The sequence below is a fragment of the Solanum pennellii genome, chromosome 8 (genome assembly GCF_001406875.1).
Source record: "Solanum pennellii chromosome 8, SPENNV200".
Classification (NCBI taxonomy): Eukaryota; Viridiplantae; Streptophyta; class Magnoliopsida; order Solanales; family Solanaceae; genus Solanum; species Solanum pennellii.
Window position 1 is genome coordinate 68,328,238 of NC_028644.1, and position 22,049 is coordinate 68,350,286.

Genomic DNA, 22,049 nt, shown 5'->3' on the forward strand with positions numbered 1-22,049 from the left:
ACACACACACACACACACACACACACACACATATATATATATATATATATATATATATATATATTGTGTATATATATAATTGTTTATCAATATTCTGAATTATGTGTAGTATCAGCCATCCCTCACCAGCCTTCTCCACACTTTGTTTAACATTTTGGCCCTAATCGAGTCCAACAAATTTCTTTCCCCAGATCATAGGCCTCCTTATCGCAATTCTTGACCCACTATCTCATTCCTGATTCAATAGCATTAGCAACCCTTCTCGGCTTCTCCTGCATTTAGACTCTGTGTTAAGAAAACTCCCTCCATAAGGTTAGTCGAAACACTCTCACATCATCAAATCCACTTGCTTTATTTCTATCATTCCATTTCCTGCAATAAATGATCTCTAAATCAGTTAAAGAGTCCACGGAAGGTAAAGAAAACTAAGGTAAATAAAAGAGTAGTTGCTATATATTATTCCTTTTACTTAAATTAATCTCAACTTGTGATCCATGTTTTAGTCCTCTTTATAGTTGATCAATATATGGTCATCCAGAAAGAGAGCTGAGTGGAAGAGAAGCTGGGAGGAGATGTCTCTTACAAAGAGTTAACATTAAACAAGTCCTCCAGTCTCACTAAAGATTGGTGGAGGGAATTTCATGAAAGGCCTATTGCATTTCACCACTTGATGTAGTATCTGCAATATACTAGCCAGTAGAAGACTTTTCAGTGTGTATTTCATGGAGTAGGCACCAAGAAGAATAACGCATGCACATATAGTAGACTATATTCTTTCGGCTAGTTGGAATTAAAATTCTTTCACTATCCATTTCTGTTTTTATCTTCTAAAACCAATAATGAACTTATATTACAAAACGAAACATCAGATAAATTAAGCCCATTCAAAACGGTTTTTGTGTTAGCTAAGTTGTTTTTATATGTTTTAATTACTCTAAGGTAAGTATATGCGTGCATGCTAGCCCGTAAAATTTCATGTATCTCTATCTTCAAGAGATTACTAGGTCTCTGTGTTTGTAGAGCCTGTATATGTTTTTGCCTATGCTTGTAATTGCTGTTCTCCTTTTTTTTTAAAGTCATTTTAGGTAGATCCTATTTCTTGGTTGATATACCATTTGTTTGTTTATTTATTTTCTCTGGACTTTATCTCCGCGTTGATTTGCAGACTGTTGATCAATTTTTTGAGCTGAGGCTTCCAGTGGATATCACACACTTGCAGGCTTTACTTTCCATAATCTTTCACACGTTGGATGCCTACTTGCAGAAAGTGGTTAACCAGTTAGGTAGCGTTATTCTTGAAATCCAATCTTTTGTATATCTTTGTCCTTTTCTGCTTCAAGTTATAACCGTTATTGTGTACTGTGCGAGGACAACACGTGTCTAGATAGAGCCTCTTTTTTCGTGCTTCCAAAATTGTTTTAGAAAGTTGGTACTGTTCCTGTGGATGATCGAAATTTTTTGGCGTCTTCAACAATAATAGCATGTGGAAGATATGTGAATGTTGGTCGTCATCTGATTAATATACGTTGTTGAATTTATAACTGACCTGAACATAGTTGATTCTCTGGTCTTCTAGACATGTATACAATCCTTTTAAACCCTTTATGGGAAGCCTTTCTTTTGGAACTTGAGTTATGTCCTCAAAAAATATTGTCATTGCTTTTATCTTCTCTTAGAAATACTGGGTTTGAATTTTTTCCTGTCACATAAGTATATTGCAATTTAATGATTTCTAGACGGACATCTTTCGAGAAGATTGGTAAGGTAATTTCTTCATCAGATGGTCTAGGATTGGCCAGTAAGGAACATCCTTTGTCTTGTTATGCACAGCAAGAGATACTACAGTTCTAAGAACCAGAGCTTTCAAGCACTTGCAAAGTAAAAGCTTGTTTTGCTAATATATCTTCTGATCAGCACATTAGCATATTATTTTCCACAGTTCCTATTCGATATCAATTGCAAATTGTTGAATGGTGCAGTTGACAAGCATAATCTTTATCCTCCTGCTCCTCCCTTGACTCGTTATAAGGAGACAGCATTTACAAGCGCCAAGAAAAAGTTGGTTGAATATGTGGTTCTTGATAATGCGGTGAATAAGAAGTTGGACGCCTTGACAACGTCCAAACTTTGTGTCAGAATGAATACCCTTCAAGTGAGTGCAAGCTTCTTCCCATTTTATGGCTTTCTCACTTTCAGTTAGTTTAGTGACGATGATGATTGATGTTGCTATATTGATTTTTATTTTGTCATGCATCAAGTGTTCATATTTTGCTTTTAGAGCGCCTCACATTGGTTGAGAATATGTGCTTTTGTCTTCTTTCTTCTATAGTCTTTGGAAACCCTCAGCTCTAGAGCTAGCTTTTGAGGTTGAGTTGGACCCATTTCTCCAAATTTACTTGAGATATCATGTTCCCTGCTTCTTTCCTTGCATTGGGTTGGCTATTGTAACCCTATTTAGTCACAGAAACTACAATCTTTCTGATGACAGTGATACCTTCTTGTTGCAGTATATGCAGAAAAAAATTTCCTCCCTTGAGGATGGTATTAGGGAGTCATGGTCAGCTGTTAGAGTTTTTAAAGATCAGACATGCCGTAAGTTCTGCTTCTTTACTTTTACAAAGTATAGTTTGCTATTAAAGTTAGTCCTATTCTCTCAGCCATATTCTTTGGAGATGTTGTAGTTAGTTGCTTATTATATTATTGGAAGGTATCTTATATCGAGTCATTTGAAAATTAACCATGAAGATTAACAAGAGAGTTAACCCAACTTTTCAGGGGTTCCATAGAAATGCTGAGGTTAAGAGGTTTATTCTGTCGGATATTTTCTCTGCCTGCAAGGAAATAGAAATTTCAGTTTTAAACTTGATAAAGTTATCCACATATGTTGATAACTTTTTTTTTGCAGTTTCAAAAAAAAGTTATCAACATATTAGATAAGTTAGGAGTTATCTGAAGATTATCTACCTTTGAATAGTTATTTACTGATGTCTATTTTTGTTACCTTCACAGTTGATGAGGATTCTCATTGGACTTCAAATGGGATTTTGGAAATGTGTAGTGAGTCAGTTGATGAGCTTTTTGTTGCCACCTTTGACTGCATCCGTGATAGCGCTGCTGATGCTATCAAGAGAACTTGCGAGTTAGTGGGTAAGATAACTATCCTTGTTTTATTTAGTGGTGGTGGAATTAGACTTATTATATAGTGTAGAACAGCATATTGGGATCTCTCAGTTAATATGATGATGTAAGTCCTAGTTTGGTTGCTGTTCTAAGTATCCTAATTGGATATTGTTATTCTGTAACAGAAGTTATCCTTTATTTCTGTTTCGGAGGATTCTGATTATATATTGTTGAGTAAATGTTATTGTATTATTTAATCCTCAAACAAGGTAATATTAAGGTTGTTCCATCACCTGATTGTCAGTGAAAGTGTACTTGCTTGCTTCTATTTTGATCTGGAATCTAGGGAGATCTCTTCCGTGTGGGGACCATCAGAGACATGCTCCATAGGGCCTTTCAGTTGAAACATGAGTTGAAGTTGTGGCACAAGCTTATCTTGGTTTTATTGACAAATGACTTTGGCCTACAAATGAGCCCTATGAAGTATTCATGCTGGCTTTCATCAAATTTTACTATAAATCTTTGAAAATTAGGAAAAAGATTGCCCGGGCCTAACAAAGGTGTCTAATTTTTAGGAATATCCCTGGGCATAAAGTGTCTAGCCAAAGCAAATGTAGGTAGCAGGATATTGAGAACATCCCAAGTTGGGTATTACCCCTAAAATTAAGTCAAACGGTGTTGAAATTTTGAATGTGGAATCCCCTTGAAGTATTAGGGAATGCACCTTCTCAAAGTTCTCCAAAGCAAATATCATGCTAGTGCGTAAACCATTTTTTAAATTTAGCTACTTATTCTATTTTTTAAAAAATATCCATGTATTCAATTGGTGCTGTTGGAAGGCTTTCTTCTGGAAATATGCTTTATGAAGTGTTTCCGCAAATTGAATTGAAGGGATGTCCTTGATGGTTTGGTGACTTTTAGTTGTTGAAATGTCGAATGACCCAATTGCTACACAAGTGATCGTCACAGATTGCTTCTTGATTTTGCTTTAGTTTTTTGCTTATCGTTCTTTTTGCTTCTCTTTCATTATATGGTACTGCTGTTCTGTTAACAATTAACAAAAAAGAGTACTGGTGGTCTGTAAGTCTTTCATGCCACTATTAGTACTTTGGAAATGGTCATTTGTTTAACAAAAAGGTAAAATAGGCATCTTGCAAACATGTGGAATCACTCCATCCATGTTTGGTCCATTAATTTAAATTCATGAAAGCTTGTTTTTAAAACGAGATAGTTTCATGTATGCGTTCAACTTGAACAATCAATAGAACTGGCCTCTCTCATTGTTTACTTAATTTGCCAGATAGACGTTCTTGGTATCCTCTTAAAGCTCTTTAATGTCTTCCCCAACTTTCTTTTATCATATTAATAAATGCTGTGCGACTTTTGAGCAATTATTCATTCTTGGATTTGATGGTAGTATATAATTTGCTTTCTGAGTTTTGAAGGCAAAAATTTGGTTCTTTTGTCTCTTCTACAAAGTTTTATCCTAAGCTATTCTTATGTGACCTGTAGGAGCTAGAGTTGTGTTTTGGGACATGAGAGAACCATTCATATTTAATTTATATCACGGTGATGTTGAAGGGGCACGACTGGAAACTATACTTCCACAGTTTGATAGAGTAAGACATTCAATATTTCACTCTACAGTCTAATATCCCTAAATAAAGGAAAGAAACGATAAAGGGATTGCATATTCTCTTTCAATGCCTGGTCTAAAAGTCGGACCAGTTCCAAGATTACTGTATTCACAGCCTTTTTTGTTTTCTAGGTCCTCAATAATGTTTGTGCTCTGATTGATGACACCCTCAGAGACATTGTAGTGAAAAGTATTTTTAAGGCATCACTGGTAGAATCTCACAGTCTCATTCTTGTGTATTTTTCTATTATGATTCCCATTGTCCAGTTCTGACTCTCTGATTTCATTGGATAGGAAGGTTATGCTTGGGTGTTACTAGATGGAGGTCCATCACGTGCATTTTCTGAATTTGATGTTGTCATGATGGAAGATGACCTCAATATATTAAAAGTAAGTTCCTCTTCTAACTTTCTTATTACTTGTGGTTATTGTGCTTGTTAAAGCAGCAGCTGAATTTGGTGTTCTCAAGCAGTAGTTATTTCACTTGCATAGAACACTTCCCCCCCTGGTGTAGTGTTCCAATGATATCTTTTTCCTATTCAAAATGGCACTGTGAATTAAATTGAAGTTACATACGGGACAATTGAGAATTTCCTTTGCCTCTTGCTACCTTCTTCTAAGAAGGATGTCTCGTAAGTTCTGTAATCTTCTAAAGGCAATAAGTCACACTGAGACTCCCAGAGTAGCTGTTAGTATTAATAAGAGAAACGAAACTCTGTTATAGCCATTTGTGTACGTCATATGTACTATACAGATTGAGGAATACATAGAGTTGCTGGCAATTTCAGTTCTTGACTGTTGCCAGCAAGTATAGAAAAAGTGTATATTCTAGGTAGTGTCTTCTTTCAAATAATAGATTCTTTTTAGGTGTGATATCTTCTGAAAAATTCACGTTCACCTTGAGTTTTTGTACAGAACTCTTGTCATGTTCGTCAGTTTAATATTTAGCAGCCCTTAGAAAATATAGAATCTAAACTGTTTTAGTATATTGTTTCCAAGAAGTACCTTAGTATGCCAAATTTATGTCGAAGGTGCGGCTCTGGTAAACCTTCAATCTTGCAACCTCATCAATGTCATCACCAGTGACCACAATATTCTGAACATTTACTGATCTTCTTGAAGGCCATTTCATTATTTGGTTTTGACAAAAGATTCAATAGCGTATTATGCACCTCTGTTAAACTTTCCTTTTTGTAATAATGTCATCATCTGTTTGAGTCATCTTTAAGTCTTCTTACTTGTCAGGAATATCATATATCCAATCAATTCTTTTGAAAAATTGTTCACAATCCTCTGATATGTTTTATAGATATTATTAGTTAGGTCATTCAAGTTTCAACTAGGACAAGGATTTCTGTAACTATGTAGATTCGTAATAAGTTGTCTTTTCTCTGAGCTAATGATCCTTGTCTCTCGTTGTCTTATTCATTATAGTTCCATAATTGTTATTTTTAGTAACCAAAAGCCTGCATTGACGAACCTCATCTCTAATTTTGGCCCACAATGTGGTGTATTAGCTTTGGTCATTGGGCCCTAGGCCTTTTATCTAGTGGTAAGAGCGTAAAGCATGATTTGCGTGTTAGTCACAGTTCATATTTCGAACTTGGACCCTGACAAAGCCGCGTCCATTATCCAGAGTTTTGAACCATGCGCTATATTGTCCCTTGGGAATTTCTTAGTTATAAAAGATATTAGGCTGATCATTGAAATTTAATATTCTAGACAATTTTTTTCGTGTAGGCTGGTTTAATTTGTGTTTGACCTTTTGCTTTCATTTCCTAATTATTTTAATTCCTTGATTTCCAATACTAAAGAGTCCTGACCACACCGAATTTATTCAATGGTGATGTAACTCAGCTAGTTGATATTTGCCTATATGGATCTTTTGCTTCCGTTATGCTTGGATTTTAGATATCTGTTGCAAGAGATATTCAGCGACTATTTGAGAAACAACAATTATGTTTCTTTCACTTTCTAGGACTTGTTCGTTGCTGACGGGGAAGGGCTTCCCCGATCACTAGTTGAAGAAGAAGCAAGATTCGCTCATCAAATCCTCAGTTTATTTTCCCTCCGGGTTTGTTAAGAACTAATTAAAGCTTTTAGCCTGTTTATGTATGCATGCTGTGGGACCTATTTAATTTTTTGTTTTTCGAAGCAGGCTGAATCTGTGATCCAATTGTTGATGACTTCTAGTGAACACAGTTCAGGACTTGAAGCACATAAATATGGCCACAGACATCTGGGAGATGCACACACCTTGATACGCGTTTTATGTCACAAGAAGGAGAGAGAAGCTTCAAAATTCTTGAAGCGGTATTACCACCTCCCACCATCGTCAGGTGCCCTTTCTAATCCTTTTAGTTTGTTATGGTTTCCCAAAAGGCTGATGTGGTCAAGTATATATTCGCCTCCTGAAATCCAATTCTTTTTGGAGCGCAGTGTACAGTGGGGCTGCAGTGGAGGATTCCTCTATGAAGTCGCCACTTATGGCAGATCTCATTAAAAGGAGTGCTTCGTTTCGTTGGTCTGACAAAAGCAGTAGCAGTTTCAGATCTTTAAAGAAGAAAATCCAAGACGCAACATCAGATTTTAGGCAAGTGGGATGGTGATGATGGACGCCTTCCTAATAGCATATCGCCCATTAAAGGTACTCGTTAAAAGTTGCATATATGCAAATTGCATTCAAATGAAGAATGAGAGGGTACTCCATTTTGGGAGTATTATTCTCAGAAAATTTTGTCATGTTTGCTTCTAACTTTGAAGATGTAGATCAATGTTGTAAACTCTGGGTCTCAACTATAAAAGTAAAAGTAACATCCCCAGATTATATTATATCTACATCTCATACCTAATTAAGAAATCAACATTCTGTCCTTACTTTGCATCCACATTATTGAAACTTTATGTCATTATATGAGAGAAAATTTAAATAGAAGTCTCAACTTACCTACCTCATTAATTAATGCACAATAAAAGATGTGATTTAAGACACATGGAGCAACTTTATACTAGCAATAACAACATAACCTGTGCTTGCAAAAATAATTATAGTAATTGTGAGGTAGCACATTTCATTTTCACAGTCTATTACTACACATTCCTTACTAAGAGCACTTAACTATGAAAGCTATGATAATATATAAGAATTCTGCAGGTTTTTCAAGATGTAAATAACGTCTTTAAATTAAGTAAGAATATGAATATTTTAATCATATTGAAATATATTCAATCTTATTTTCTTATAATTATTATGTCTGAGCTAGTTTGCCCTGCTCCTGAATAACTGTCTCAGAAAGAGACTTGACGATCTTCTCGTGGATTTTTTTCGGATAAGTTTTAGGAATCACATAGTTTTAATATGAAAATTATAATTTATTCCTATTTAGTTTTTTAATTACATTAATCTCTTAAAAAGTAATATAAACTGGACACATTAAAGGATATCTCGGATACATTATAACATAAATTGAATACACACATATGCAGATTGGATACACTAAAACTAGATCTGATACATAATATGTAGTTTGGATACATTATAAAATAAATGAATACATATATGTAGCTCGAATACATTAAATATTGGCTCAAATACATTGATATGTAGTTCGGATATATTAAAGAAGTAAGAAATTTTAGAGGTTTTAGAAATAGAAAGAGATATTAAAAATAAGGGAACACAAGACGTGAAATAAATTTCCTTCGTTTTTCTTCATAGCAACTTCTAATATTTGAGAATTGAGCACTAGGAAGGTTCGTTAATATAAAGGCTCAATTTATTTCTCTGTCTCGTTTTATTAATTAATTATTAGTATGGTTGACTACTAATTATTTTATCACTATAACTAGTTTATGATTGAGACATGCAGCTAACTGATTAATTGATTGCTTTTGGTAATAATCCTAACTTTTCAAATTATCATAACCCTACAGAACCTCCTTAGCAGTTTCCATATTTCTTCTACAATACATGCAGATTGATAAAAGTTTTTCTCGTCGAATTAGCTCACTAGAAAAGCACATAATGAAAAATATATTCTTACCGAAATATTAAAAAGCTTACTAATTTTCCTGTGTAAAAATACTAGTAATATTTTTTTTTCTGTTTCTCACTGATACAATTAAAATATAAATGAAAATAATTACTAAATATTTTCCGGTAGAAATTTTTAATGAAGCTTATGCAAGGACATTTATTGATTAGGTAAAGGGCTTTGTTTCATTTGATTAAATAATTGATCAATATAATTAAAATGTGCATTTTTTTTTATTTTCTAAGTTTTCCTGATTTTTAAGTGGGATTTTGTGTTGGAGGATAGAACCGTTTGGAATACGTAAGAATTTAAAAGAACAAAAAAAAAAAAAGTTAGTCAAAAAGCATTATAATTGAGAGGTATAATCCCACATAGGTTAATCAATATATCTTAATTATCATAACTATTATCATGTGTTAATTTACTCTTAAGAAAATCCCTTCAAAAAGTATAATTCAATTTTTGGATAGCAGATAGTAGATATTTAATGAAAATAATTGAAATTTGCACGAATTAATTCATTTCAGTGATAATTATTTTTTTAAAATAAAATTTGGTAACATATTAGGAATGGGAACTTCTAGATGAAATAGAAGGAAAATTCAAAAAGAGGAAAGAAATAAACGGGTAGAAGTATCAATTATCAATTACATATATACGAGTGACAATAACCAAGCAGGTCATGATTGACATGTCTGGCGGGCATTTGTATTATTTTTTTTTTATTTATTTGTCTTGATTCATAAATTTTATTATATATAAGTGATAATAAACGGACAGGTCATGATCGACATGCATGCTTGCGCGGCAGTTGCATTATTTGCTCTTTTTTTATGGTTCTTTCGTTTTAATTTGTTTGTCTTGATTTTAAATTCTTTTATATATATAAGTGACAGTAACCAGGCAGGTCATGGTCGACCCTGCCTGACACTGCATTATTTTTTCTTTTTCGGTGGTTCTTCCGTTTTAATTTGTTTGTCTTGATTTTTAATGTTTTAACTGACAAGTTAAAATATTTATAAAAAACAAATAAAAATTTTGATTGATTAATAAAATTAATCTATCTGTGTCTCATAAAAAGGATAGAAAAAGTAACATGTATTATTTGATTTGGAAACTACGTAAAAGATATTGTAAATCTCAATAATTAACAACATTTGATTGACTCTTGAAATTCTATCGGTACTATTTACATTGGGACAAAAGAAGTGATATATATTATTTAAAAATTACATAAAAATACTATAAATTACAATAACTACTTAAGATATTTAAAATTCATGTCAAAATTTAATCTACTATTTAAATTCTATCTATATCGCATAAAGTGAAATAAAAAATAACAGATATTGAGTCAGTGCATACACCGATATCTAGTATATACATGATATGACCTTATTGGATAAATACTAAAAGAACAGAAAAATTTGTTTCCAAATTTTCCTTCTTAGTTGTTGGAAAAGAAAAGGAAAATTTTCCATGTATAGGTAGGACAGTTGGACAATTAACTCTATGTAATTTCATCCATCTTACTAATAAAACTTGAATTATACATCTCATTTCGATACAAATTTCAAATTAAAGTAACCTTATTATGATACAATAATGAGTAAATTGATAACCTGATTGAACTATCATAAAAATAAAGTGAAAAGAAAAAACTATAATTTGCACACTTATTCAAGTATTCCTTTGGCTTTAAAAATTACACAATTGAAAAGAAATTTGAACGGAGAAAATTTAATATAAGAGTATTTCGATTTCTATAGTTGATAAAGTATTTTTTTTTATTTATCATCATATTAATTATTAAATTTGAAAAAAATAATTACACTCGACTTTTCCAAAATAACAAGTGAAACTAGTTACATGAAAAATTATTAGCATGCAACTTGATATAGCAAATTAAATATACATCTTTTATTATATTTACTATAAAGATGGATCTTAGAATTACTCTTACTCTAATTATTATAGAAAATGAATTTAATATGAGTTGTATCCTTAAAAGAAATGAAACTAAAAAGTTAATTTTTTTTAGTTTCAATTAATGTTTTAAAAGGCATAATTAAGAGAATTAATTATAAACACAAATTAAAGTGTAATTAAAACCCACTAAAAAAGGAACTATTTAATGATCAAATGAGAACAACATTAATTATCACAAACTAATCATCGACAAATTAAAATTCACTATTTTCTCCAAACAAATAAACTTTTAAAGTCAACAAACATATCTGTGAAATTAGGTCTTAGGCCTAACTCACACCCCAAAAGCTAGCTCAAAGGGAGGAGTATTGCCCATGCCTTATAAAGAGTCCACCCATCTCATTAATCACCGATGTGGGACTTTTGTCATTCTTTAACACCCCACCTCACGCCCAGTGCTTAGCATCTGGTGCGTGGGCAATTTCAATTTTGGGGACCCCAACATCGGGTGAGACGGGCCCTGCTCTGATACCATGTGAAATTAGGTCTTAGGCCTAACTCACACCCCAGAAGCTAGCTCAAAGGGAGGAGTATTGCCCATGCCTTATAAAGAGTCCGCCCATCTCATTAATCACCGATGTGGGACTTTTGTCATTCTTTAACACCCCACCTCACGCCCAGTGCTTAGCATCTGGTGCGTGGGCAATTTCAATTTTGGGGACCCCAACATCGGGTGAGACGGGCCCTGCTCTGATACCATGTGAAATTAGGTCTTAGGCCTAACTCACACCCCAGAAGCTAGCTCAAAGGGAGGAGTATTGCCCATGCCTTATAAAGAGTCCGCCCATCTCATTAATCACCGATGTGGGACTTTTGTCATTCTTTAACACCCCACCTCACGCCCAGTGCTTAGCATCTGGTGCGTGGGCAATTTCAATTTTGGGGACCCCAACATCGGGTGAGACGGGCCCTGCTCTGATACCATGTGAAATTAGGTCTTAGGCCTAACTCACACCCCAGAAGCTAGCTCAAAGGGAGGAGTATTGCCCATGCCTTATAAAGAGTCCGCCCATCTCATTAATCACCGATGTGGGACTTTTGTCATTCTTTAACACCCCACCTCACGCCCAGTGCTTAGCATCTGGTGCGTGGGCAATTTCAATTTTGGGGACCCCAACATCGGGTGAGACGGGCCCTGCTCTGATACCATGTGAAATTAGGTCTTAGGCCTAACTCACACCCCAGAAGCTAGCTCAAAGGGAGGAGTATTGCCCATGCCTTATAAAGAGTCCGCCCATCTCATTAATCACCGATGTGGGACTTTTGTCATTCTTTAACACCCCACCTCACGCCCAGTGCTTAGCATCTGGTGCGTGGGCAATTTCAATTTTGGGGACCCCAACATCGGGTGAGACGGGCCCTGCTCTGATACCATGTGAAATTAGGTCTTAGGCCTAACTCACACCCCAGAAGCTAGCTCAAAGGGAGGAGTATTGCCCATGCCTTATAAAGAGTCCGCCCATCTCATTAATCACCGATGTGGGACTTTTGTCATTCTTTAACACCCCACCTCACGCCCAGTGCTTAGCATCTGGTGCGTGGGCAATTTCAATTTTGGGGACCCCAACATCGGGTGAGACGGGCCCTGCTCTGATACCATGTGAAATTAGGTCTTAGGCCTAACTCACACCCCAGAAGCTAGCTCAAAGGGAGGAGTATTGCCCATGCCTTATAAAGAGTCCGCCCATCTCATTAATCACCGATGTGGGACTTTTGTCATTCTTTAACACCCCACCTCACGCCCAGTGCTTAGCATCTGGTGCGTGGGCAATTTCAATTTTGGGGACCCCAACATCGGGTGAGACGGGCCCTGCTCTGATACCATGTGAAATTAGGTCTTAGGCCTAACTCACACCCCAGAAGCTAGCTCAAAGGGAGGAGTATTGCCCATGCCTTATAAAGAGTCCGCCCATCTCATTAATCACCGATGTGGGACTTTTGTCATTCTTTAACACCCCACCTCACGCCCAGTGCTTAGCATCTGGTGCGTGGGCAATTTCAATTTTGGGGACCCCAACATCGGGTGAGACGGGCCCTGCTCTGATACCATGTGAAATTAGGTCTTAGGCCTAACTCACACCCCAGAAGCTAGCTCAAAGGGAGGAGTATTGCCCATGCCTTATAAAGAGTCCGCCCATCTCATTAATCACCGATGTGGGACTTTTGTCATTCTTTAACACCCCACCTCACGCCCAGTGCTTAGCATCTGGTGCGTGGGCAATTTCAATTTTGGGGACCCCAACATCGGGTGAGACGGGCCCTGCTCTGATACCATGTGAAATTAGGTCTTAGGCCTAACTCACACCCCAGAAGCTAGCTCAAAGGGAGGAGTATTGCCCATGCCTTATAAAGAGTCCGCCCATCTCATTAATCACCGATGTGGGACTTTTGTCATTCTTTAACACCCCACCTCACGCCCAGTGCTTAGCATCTGGTGCGTGGGCAATTTCAATTTTGGGGACCCCAACATCGGGTGAGACGGGCCCTGCTCTGATACCATGTGAAATTAGGTCTTAGGCCTAACTCACACCCCAGAAGCTAGCTCAAAGGGAGGAGTATTGCCCATGCCTTATAAAGAGTCCGCCCATCTCATTAATCACCGATGTGGGACTTTTGTCATTCTTTAACACCCCACCTCACGCCCAGTGCTTAGCATCTGGTGCGTGGGCAATTTCAATTTTGGGGACCCCAACATCGGGTGAGACGGGCCCTGCTCTGATACCATGTGAAATTAGGTCTTAGGCCTAACTCACACCCCAAAAGCTAGCTCGCAGGGAGGAGGATTGCCCAAGCCTTATAAGGAGTCCACCCATCTCATTAATTACCGATGTGGGACTTTTGTCTTTCTTTAACAATATCATTCCACAAACTCCTTTTAGATAATTTATATATAGTGACAATATTCTTTACTGTCAACATATATAACTCAAATAATACGATATTATTTATTTGTCTTACAACATATTTGTTGAGGATGCCGTCACCGGAATTCCAAGAATCGGCGAGTACTCACTCACCTGTATATACGTCACTAATGGTGATCAATTAAAATTCATTCACCTGTATATACGTCACTAACAATGACCAATTAAAATTCACGATTTTCTCCAAACAAATAAACTTTTAAAGTCAACAAACATAGCATTCCACAAACTTTTTTTTAGATAATTTATATATAATGACAATGTTTTCTACTGTCAACATATATAACTTAAATAATACGATATCGTTCATTTGTCTTACAACATATTTGTCGATGATGCCGTCAGCGGAATTCCAAGAACCGGCGAGTACTCACTCACCTTCGGTAAATACGTCACTAACGGTGATCGTTGAGGATGCATTCCCAAAACAAACGAAGTATCCAATTTAACGGCAACATTAACAACTCCGTTACCTCTTGAACCATCTTTATTCCTTAGCCTATAGCTAAATTGCCGGAGAAAACCCGCCGGAAGTAACCCGTTGAATACGTCGGCCGCCGAAATCATACACCACCCTAGTTCACTCCGACCCTTAAGAAAATTTTTAGAATATATTTGAATGTATATACATAAATGTCCATGTAAAAATAGACTAGCATCGATAGATAGATGAAATTTATCGCCCCACATAGCATTATAATTATTATCGATGTTGTTGTTACGTATTGTTTCATCAACCCTAGTTATATGAAGTTCATTCGTGGAGGTGGTGGAGACGGTGGAGACGGTGGCGAAAGGGCGGAACCGCCACGGCCAGGTGGTGGTGTTCTTGAGACCTTGAGCTGATATGATAGTAATTTCCATCGACCAAAATATTTTTTTTAAGAAAAAGAAATTAAAAGACATATAATATAGTGTGTATGATGCAATTTAATGGCTATTTTAATAACACGAGGGACGATGCACCCATGCAACTTCGCATGTGGAAAAAGTTTTGGTGGACTTGAAATGTAAACGTTTAGTTACTCCTCCGATGTTTGATGTTCATATTGAAATTCGATTAAATTTAAATTATATATTATAAAATATATTTTAAAAATTATAATTCTACCAAAAATTCGAATCTGAGACTTCAGGTTAAATTTAATTATTTCATTAGTCATAATTATAATTATATCTTATCTAAATAAAAATATTAAAATTATTTTTAAATATATTAAAAATGATATTTTTTAGTTTAAACTGATTGAATGAAAAATGTCATATCAATTGAGACCGAGCTAAAACGATATAGATTTGTTTGGATTTAATGTAAAGAACAAGGAAAAAACTTGAATAGGATAAATGTGACCTACTAATATATAGTGGCCAAACCATTTGAAAATTAATAAACTAGGCCCACGCCGTTTTTTTTTTCCTTCATCAATTCTTTCTAGGAAGTAACGAGCCGATACACTTGCAATAAGGATGAGCAATGAGAAAAATATATTATTTTTCAAAATGTTTTCCCCAAAAAAAAATATTTGAATTTTCTCATATGGCCGAAAATTTTGATTTTTTCTTTTAGAAACAAAAAAACTTTTGAAAAAATTACATTTTAAAGGAGAAAATCAATTATATGAAATTTAGTTTTTATTTAATTTTTTTTATTTTAGAAGATCAAATTTATTTTCGTAAAAAAATATTTTTTAATTTAATCTAACCAACCAAGCATTAGAAAATTTTAAAAAGTCCCCTCATTCCATCATTTTCTTAATCATTCTATTAGTTGATGATTTAACATCAAGATTCCTAAGTAGAAGGTTGTACTGATAAGTCAAGAATTTTTCCACAAGAGGCCAAGAAAAAAAGTGAAAAGACAATGGATAAATATTTTCTCTATTTTATAAAGTATTAATATTTGATATATATTTTAAAGAAAATTTTATTAGAAATGTATGTTATTAAATTAACTTTGTTAACAATACTTTGAAATTCTAAATTTATCTGTTATTATTTTGTTTAATTATTTAATACTAAGAATCGAAAAAATAAGATATATATGAGTTCAATATCTCTTATTTTTTGGTCGAAATCAAGCATAGAAATTCCAAAGTGATTTTCTCCACATAAAATGATAGGATTAGACGTTTTCCCTTTTCTTATAATCATATATTATTATATGTGGAAAGTGAACCACTAAAAACGTAATTTTAATGCTTATTTATTTATATATTTATCAATGGCATCAATGTTAAGAATTCTCCTTGTATGAACTTGAACGTAACAATCCTCGCTTTAGGATAGACCCATATTCATCTTTTCATGGTATCATGTAACAATCGTCATTTTATGAGCTAACTTTTGAGGTTAGGTTAAACCATATTAATCTTTTCATGGTATCGTGTGGGGCAGTGTTATAAATTCCTACGTCAGAAAAGTGATAGAAATTTAATCTTTTTATGTCTACTTGGACAATACTCATCTCATTAACAAACTTTTGAGATTGAGTTAGATTCAAATCCTACGTTTACGATCAAAGAGAAAAAAACAAAAACAAAAAACAAGATAATATTTGCCTTTGAAGTAGTCAAACACTGGCTTCAAGATTTCCATAGGCCCATTACAAGGATCTTCCATACAATTACCATTCAATTTCTCCACAAAACAAAAGGTTAGAGAAAAAAGAAAAGTTTGTTGTCTATACGTTTGGAATGTAATAATAAGATTATTAAATAATATTGGAATGAGTTAATCTTTGAGACATGGTGGAATAATAGTACTAGTAGTATTAGTTTTGAGATAAAATAATAATTCAAAATAATCCCAAAAATTTCAGACATTTTTTTTTCCTATTAAATATGATAGAAAATATCATGTTATTTTAATACAATAAATCAAAGTCAATAAAAATTAATATTAGAGATTAGCCGTATAACTTGTCTTCGAATCAAACAATCCTAAAAGAAATCTCATATTTATTTGAGTCTATTAAAATGAGCGAGTTTGAATTAACTTTAAAAAAATATTCGTTTTTAAGTCAAAAACAAAAAGTCAAACTAAAATAATTTTTAAGTCAAAAATAAAAAGTATGAGCAATCTATTTTTGGTTTGTAACTTATTTTAAGTCATTTTTTACTAATCTTAAGTTATTTTTAACATGGTCAAACACTTTCTAACTTATTCTATATCATTTTTGACTTATTTTAAATCATTACCTTGTATATTTGTTAAACATTTTCAAAAGTTAAAAATTAATTTTAAAATAAATTTGACCAACCTTTAGGTCAATTTAAACGCCCTCTAACTAAAAAAGAGCATCTAAGTTCATCATAAATGATTTTTCATTTATTATGATTTGCCATTATGCCTCTCATATTGGACAATAACAAAAAAAAACAATGACACATTCTTAGTAGGAAATATTTACCTGAATAAATTTTATATAATATAAATTTGAATTTATTAAACTCTAATTTGAATATCAATTATCGAATCGAAACAAAAAACAAGAACACGTAGCAACGCAATCACACTATGACATGTTCCATTGAATGATTATAATTAGTAAGTTATTTTATTTCATATTGTATCAAAACTACAAAACTAAAACTAAATTATTTATTTATAATTTCTCATACTCTAGTGAATTGTAGGGGATGTTATGTTAATTTGGATTTGTACTATATAAAAGAATCGAACATTTTAATCCATAATCTAATGATAATAAATATACAGATATATTCTGCAAAATAATTCAATCATAAATTTGAGATATTTTTACATGCTACTTGATTTAATTCCCTATTATTTTTTTAATGCAAATGATCAAATCTAGTCTCATCACATTTTTGGTGAGTAGAGGAATGTTCAAAACTCAAAATAATCAGTCATGTTATCTTTTTAACAAAAATAATTGTCTCAACAAAATATTTGTCATTTAAGAAGTCTAAGGCAAATTATTTTTTTTTTCATGTTGTGCTTTTAATAGTAATATGATATTTGAAGACTACAATTATGATAGATATAAGAAGAAATTATATCTCAAAATATAAATGAATAAATAAAAGCTAAATGTTTCTTTAAATTAATGTTTCATTTTAAGTGTTAAAAGTGAAAAATACAATAAATATATAATTATATCAGTTTCATAAAAGTGTGGTCAAGGATTTTGACAAATAAATGGAGGTGTAATTATATTTAATTGTCTGTGTTACTTCTTTGACTCCTCAATTTAATTTATAGTCTACATACAATTTATCTTTTTCGTTAACGTACTTCCCTTTTCTTTTTTTTCTTTAAATAAAGTTACAGAATATTTGATAATTTCATCTCTAAATAGGTTCTACTCCCCCATTTAACTCTCTTTAATTATTCATTGGAACTAGAGGAGTAGCAATTACATTTTTTATTCACACGACTTCATGCAAATAAAACAACATAATATTTTTAGATTAACACTTTAGATTTTGATACAAACATATCGATTAATTAAATACATAAACATATTTCATATCGTATGTTTTGAAATATCAATTAATCTTAAATTTGTATATACGCTTTGAAACCTAACAGGTTGAATTCACCCTACATACCATCCATTTCTACTAAGAGTTCGTTAAACAACCATTAGACCATCTTAGTACCCACCATGGATGCTAAAAAATCTTGTTTAAGTAAGCTATAAAAAGAACACAAAACAAGCAACTAAGAAGGAAAATGAATAAGAGCAAATATTCAGTAAATTTACCCAAGTATTTTTTTCTAAACATAAAGTTACAACATTATTAATGTTTCAATTATGCACAAATAATTTCCCTAGCCAAAAATTAGTTGGCACCTTGTATTGTAACATAAATATTTCCCTAATCCCAACTAATTAAAACATTGACTATCATCTCAAACATTTGTCATCTTTTTCAACTAACCAGCTCAGCCCTCTCTATTTTTCCAATCCAATTATGAAAACATATTAAAAAGCCACTTTGTTTTTCTCCTTTTCCACCTCTTTTGGGGCCTTCTCAAAAAACCATTTGACTCAATTTCTAACTTCTTCTAGAAACCACCAGAAACAACCAACAATCTTCCATTGTACACGTGTTGGTCATCAACGTCGAAGTGCTTCTGTGGACCCCACCTCCAAGGGACCCACCTGTTCTGAAGTGAGAAATCAACACCCTAAATCTAATCGATCAATCCATGGCTGATCATCATCTTGAGCACTTCCTGAATCTAACGGCTCTGATTTCATGTCTGATCCATGCGGTTGTACTTGATCCTGATCCTCAGATTCCTCTTCGCAGCTTCTCCTCACGCGCTTTACCCCAATTGATACACCAAACAACCGTGGGCTCATATCTTCATCCGCCTTAAAGCCGCTGCTCTCCGCCGCTGTGATGGCCGCACCGCCGCCGTCAACTTGCCCCGTACGAAGCAATTCCAAAGCTCGTCCTCCTGGTATACCTGCCGGTATATCCGCCGGATTCGCCGTGTAATTGGACATCAGATTGTATACGTTATTGCATAAACTTCTCAACCGATTCAATTCCTGATTTAGTTGTGCGTTCTCCTTTCTCAACCGTTCGTTCTCTTCTATAAGCTCCGGCGTCGTCTTACACGTAGTGGTCCTTAACATCGCCGCTCCAGCTGCGGCACCAGATGAGTTCGATGAGAACGCCTGCTCATCACCGGAATTCGATGAAGAAACCACCCTGACAGCTGGTGCTACCGCTACCGTCACCGCTTGTGCAGCATTCACCGTTACTACTGCTGGTGCAACAACCGCAGCACCTGCCGGTGAAATTTTCCGGCGTTGAATGTCACGAAGTAGTCCTTTCTCACCTCTACGGAAACAGTCATTTGCGAATTCCCATCGATCAGGTACAACTTTTCTAAATCCCTAAACAAAAATTCAACAAAATCAGTTAAATCAATCAAAAATTATATAAATGTTTTTAAAAAAAATTAAACCTAATCTTACGTAAGTATTAAGCTGCCGAACAAAACTGGAAAAATTATTATGCTTAAAACATTTGGGAAGCAAATCCCTAGCAAACTCAGCAGGTTTCCAAACAATAAATGTCGTTCCATCTTCATTCCACGAGATCAACTCATCCATGGCAGGATCATCTACAAGCTGATAAGTTTTCGTCAAAAATGGCGTCGGAAGAGATCTCTGATTCTCCCCGGTGGCAGATTCGCCGGTACAATCAACCGACGATGGCACCATAGCATCCACCGTTGTTGTTAATTCAGATCCAAACCCCCTCTAAACAGATCGAGAAGACGAGAAAAATGAGAAATTTGCGTTTTTGTTCTAGAAGTTTCTTAGGAGGTGAGTAGGATAGGAGGGAGAGAGAGAGCAAATGGCTAATAAGGGAAAAAATAATGATAGAAAAAAAATAAAAATATTATTAATTATAAAGAGTAAAATGAAAAATGGGTCGGGTCAAATTTTTTTAGGGGCCCAGTAACTAATTTTTTTCGTTAAGAAGTTGCGAGAAGGTACTTACTAAAAAAAAAGAAAAACTAAAAAGTTGTTTTTTATTTCTAGAAGGTTCTCCAGTTTCGAACAGCATTAATAGTGTGCGTCTTTTTGTTGGCACTTATAAAATGTATTTGTAGAAAGAACACGTGTCATAGAAGTTATGGAATTTATTCTTACGTTGGAGATAACGTTGCTGATCTATTACATTTAATAAATAGTTAATTTTGTGAAGTTAATAAATTATTAAGTATGTACGAAAAATATAAAAAAAGTTGAATATAGTGTAAGAACTATAAGAGGTCATGATGTGGTCAACGGCGGTTTCAATTTACTGAAAAATATTAATCGGTATATAATTAGGAGTGTAAGTTGCATATAAAAATAACTGTAGAGATATTAAGATTAATACACTATTAATTAAAGATCTCAAGGAATAACGTTATTGAACATAAAAGGGATTGATGGTGAAATGAGGAGGTTAAAAAAAATTAAAGTAAAAAAGGGCTGTTAATACAGTAGGAGGAGAAATGTGGAGAAGTATAAGATGACAAAGAAGTCTTTGGTCACGATGGTTCAAACAATAACGTTTTTTATTCGTACCAAGAGCTCAGTGCAAGTCGAGGATAGAAAGTTGTCTAGACTTGCCAAGGTGAGAGGAATCCATAATGCTTATTTTTTCGAGAAAAGTGAGACTGAGATAATTTAAGTACGTGAAAAAAAAGATGTGTAAGTACTTCAGTAAAGCGTGAATCTATGTTTTTATTAAATATAAAAAAATATTAATCCTCGATGTAAACAACTCAACATTTCAGTCAAGTGCTTAATTTAACCTTCTAATTGTATCATGAGCGCCAACAAATACTATATAATATCAATTTTAGAATATATATATCTATCTGACTTTGTGGAGAAATCACGAGTTCACATCACTCATTTTTAACATATAAATTCACTCCAAGTGGTTGTGGTAGGAGCAAAGAAATTAATATAGACAAAGAAGAACTAAAGAATATGTTATTAAACTGGATATAATATAATTTTAGTTGATTGAGAACATGAACTTAGATAAAAAGCTATTGAAGTTGAACATAAGGACCGCATGTTATATATAGTTGGTAATTGAGTGTTACATTGTCGCATTGTGTGTAGGGGCTAGCCTCCTCTTACTCTTTTTGTAATTTTATTTAGTTATCGTTCTTAGTTTAAAATATGTTAAATTGCACCTGCTTTGTATCTTGCTATTTTGTTATTTTATCTTTATTGATAATCTTGCATTAACTACACTTCTTTTAATTGAGGGTTAAGCAAAGCCAATCTATCCATATAAATAAAAAAAAATTCTTGTACATTTTAATATATTCATATCTGATACAAGCTATATTAAATATGTTATTATTATTAGAATCTTTTAAGTAAAGTGTTGACAAAACTCTAATTTTCACATAGGAAAAATAGTCTAATTAAAAAATGAAAAGAATTTCAATAATAATAATAATCTAAGAATATAATTTCAGAATAATTTAATATTTTTTACTAAATGATCCTCTAGTGTGTACTGGTTGGTAATCATACACCGACTCATACAATCACTAACTAACTATACGATAATTATTTAATCAAAAATTATTTTATAAAAAATAAATAAATTTCATACATAACCAAACCGACTCTGTGCAGAGTCGTTTCTCCATGTATAATGTTTTCCATCGAAAATATTATAAAACTATTTTATGGTATTGGGTGGATAACATTTTCTAAAAAGAAAAATATCATACGTCAAATTTTTATAATAATATTAGCATATACTGAATGATTTCCAATCATAAGTGAAATATGTCATATTTGTACAATTAATTAGTAAAAAAATGTTTTAATAATTA

The 22,049-nt window shown here is 33.6% G+C and overlaps 3 protein-coding genes across 4 annotated transcripts in view; 1 reads left to right on the top strand and 2 right to left on the bottom strand.

Moving 5' to 3' along the window:
* LOC107026672 (protein unc-13 homolog) overlaps positions 1-7,686 on the top strand; it is a 20,623-nt gene extending 12,937 nt beyond the window's left edge. Inside the window, exons 17-26 of one of the 2 annotated variants that reach the window (XM_015227724.2) lie at positions 1,166-1,283; positions 1,980-2,152; positions 2,508-2,592; positions 3,010-3,147; positions 4,633-4,739; positions 4,889-4,966; positions 5,051-5,146; positions 6,735-6,830; positions 6,915-7,095; positions 7,196-7,686. In XM_015227724.2, coding sequence (XP_015083210.1) covers positions 1,166-1,283; positions 1,980-2,152; positions 2,508-2,592; positions 3,010-3,147; positions 4,633-4,739; positions 4,889-4,966; positions 5,051-5,146; positions 6,735-6,830; positions 6,915-7,095; positions 7,196-7,365 — 1,242 coding nt within the window. In that variant the 3' untranslated portion in view covers positions 7,366-7,686. Of the gene's footprint in view, positions 1-1,165; positions 1,284-1,979; positions 2,153-2,507; positions 2,593-3,009; positions 3,148-4,632; positions 4,740-4,888; positions 4,967-5,050; positions 5,147-6,734; positions 6,831-6,914; positions 7,096-7,195 lie in introns of those variants that run through there. The other variant, XR_001457635.2, reaches the window with a different exon arrangement.
* Positions 7,687-13,900: 6,214 nt separating this feature from the next.
* LOC107028227 lies at positions 13,901-14,609 on the bottom strand. The gene has a single exon (XM_015229270.2). The coding sequence runs from the start codon at positions 14,607-14,609 to the stop codon at positions 14,019-14,021; it is 591 nt and encodes a 196-aa protein (XP_015084756.1). The 3' UTR covers positions 13,901-14,018.
* A 3,797-nt stretch (positions 14,610-18,406) lies between these two features.
* Positions 18,407-20,088, bottom strand: LOC107028346 (heat stress transcription factor B-2b). Its single transcript, XM_015229375.2, has 2 exons — positions 19,663-20,088; positions 18,407-19,581 (listed from the first exon to the last, which is right to left on the bottom strand). Exons 1-2 carry the CDS (start codon positions 19,909-19,911, stop codon positions 18,853-18,855), a joined length of 978 nt encoding a protein of 325 aa, XP_015084861.1. The 5' UTR covers positions 19,912-20,088; the 3' UTR covers positions 18,407-18,852.
* Between the last annotated feature and the right edge of the window lie 1,961 nt (positions 20,089-22,049).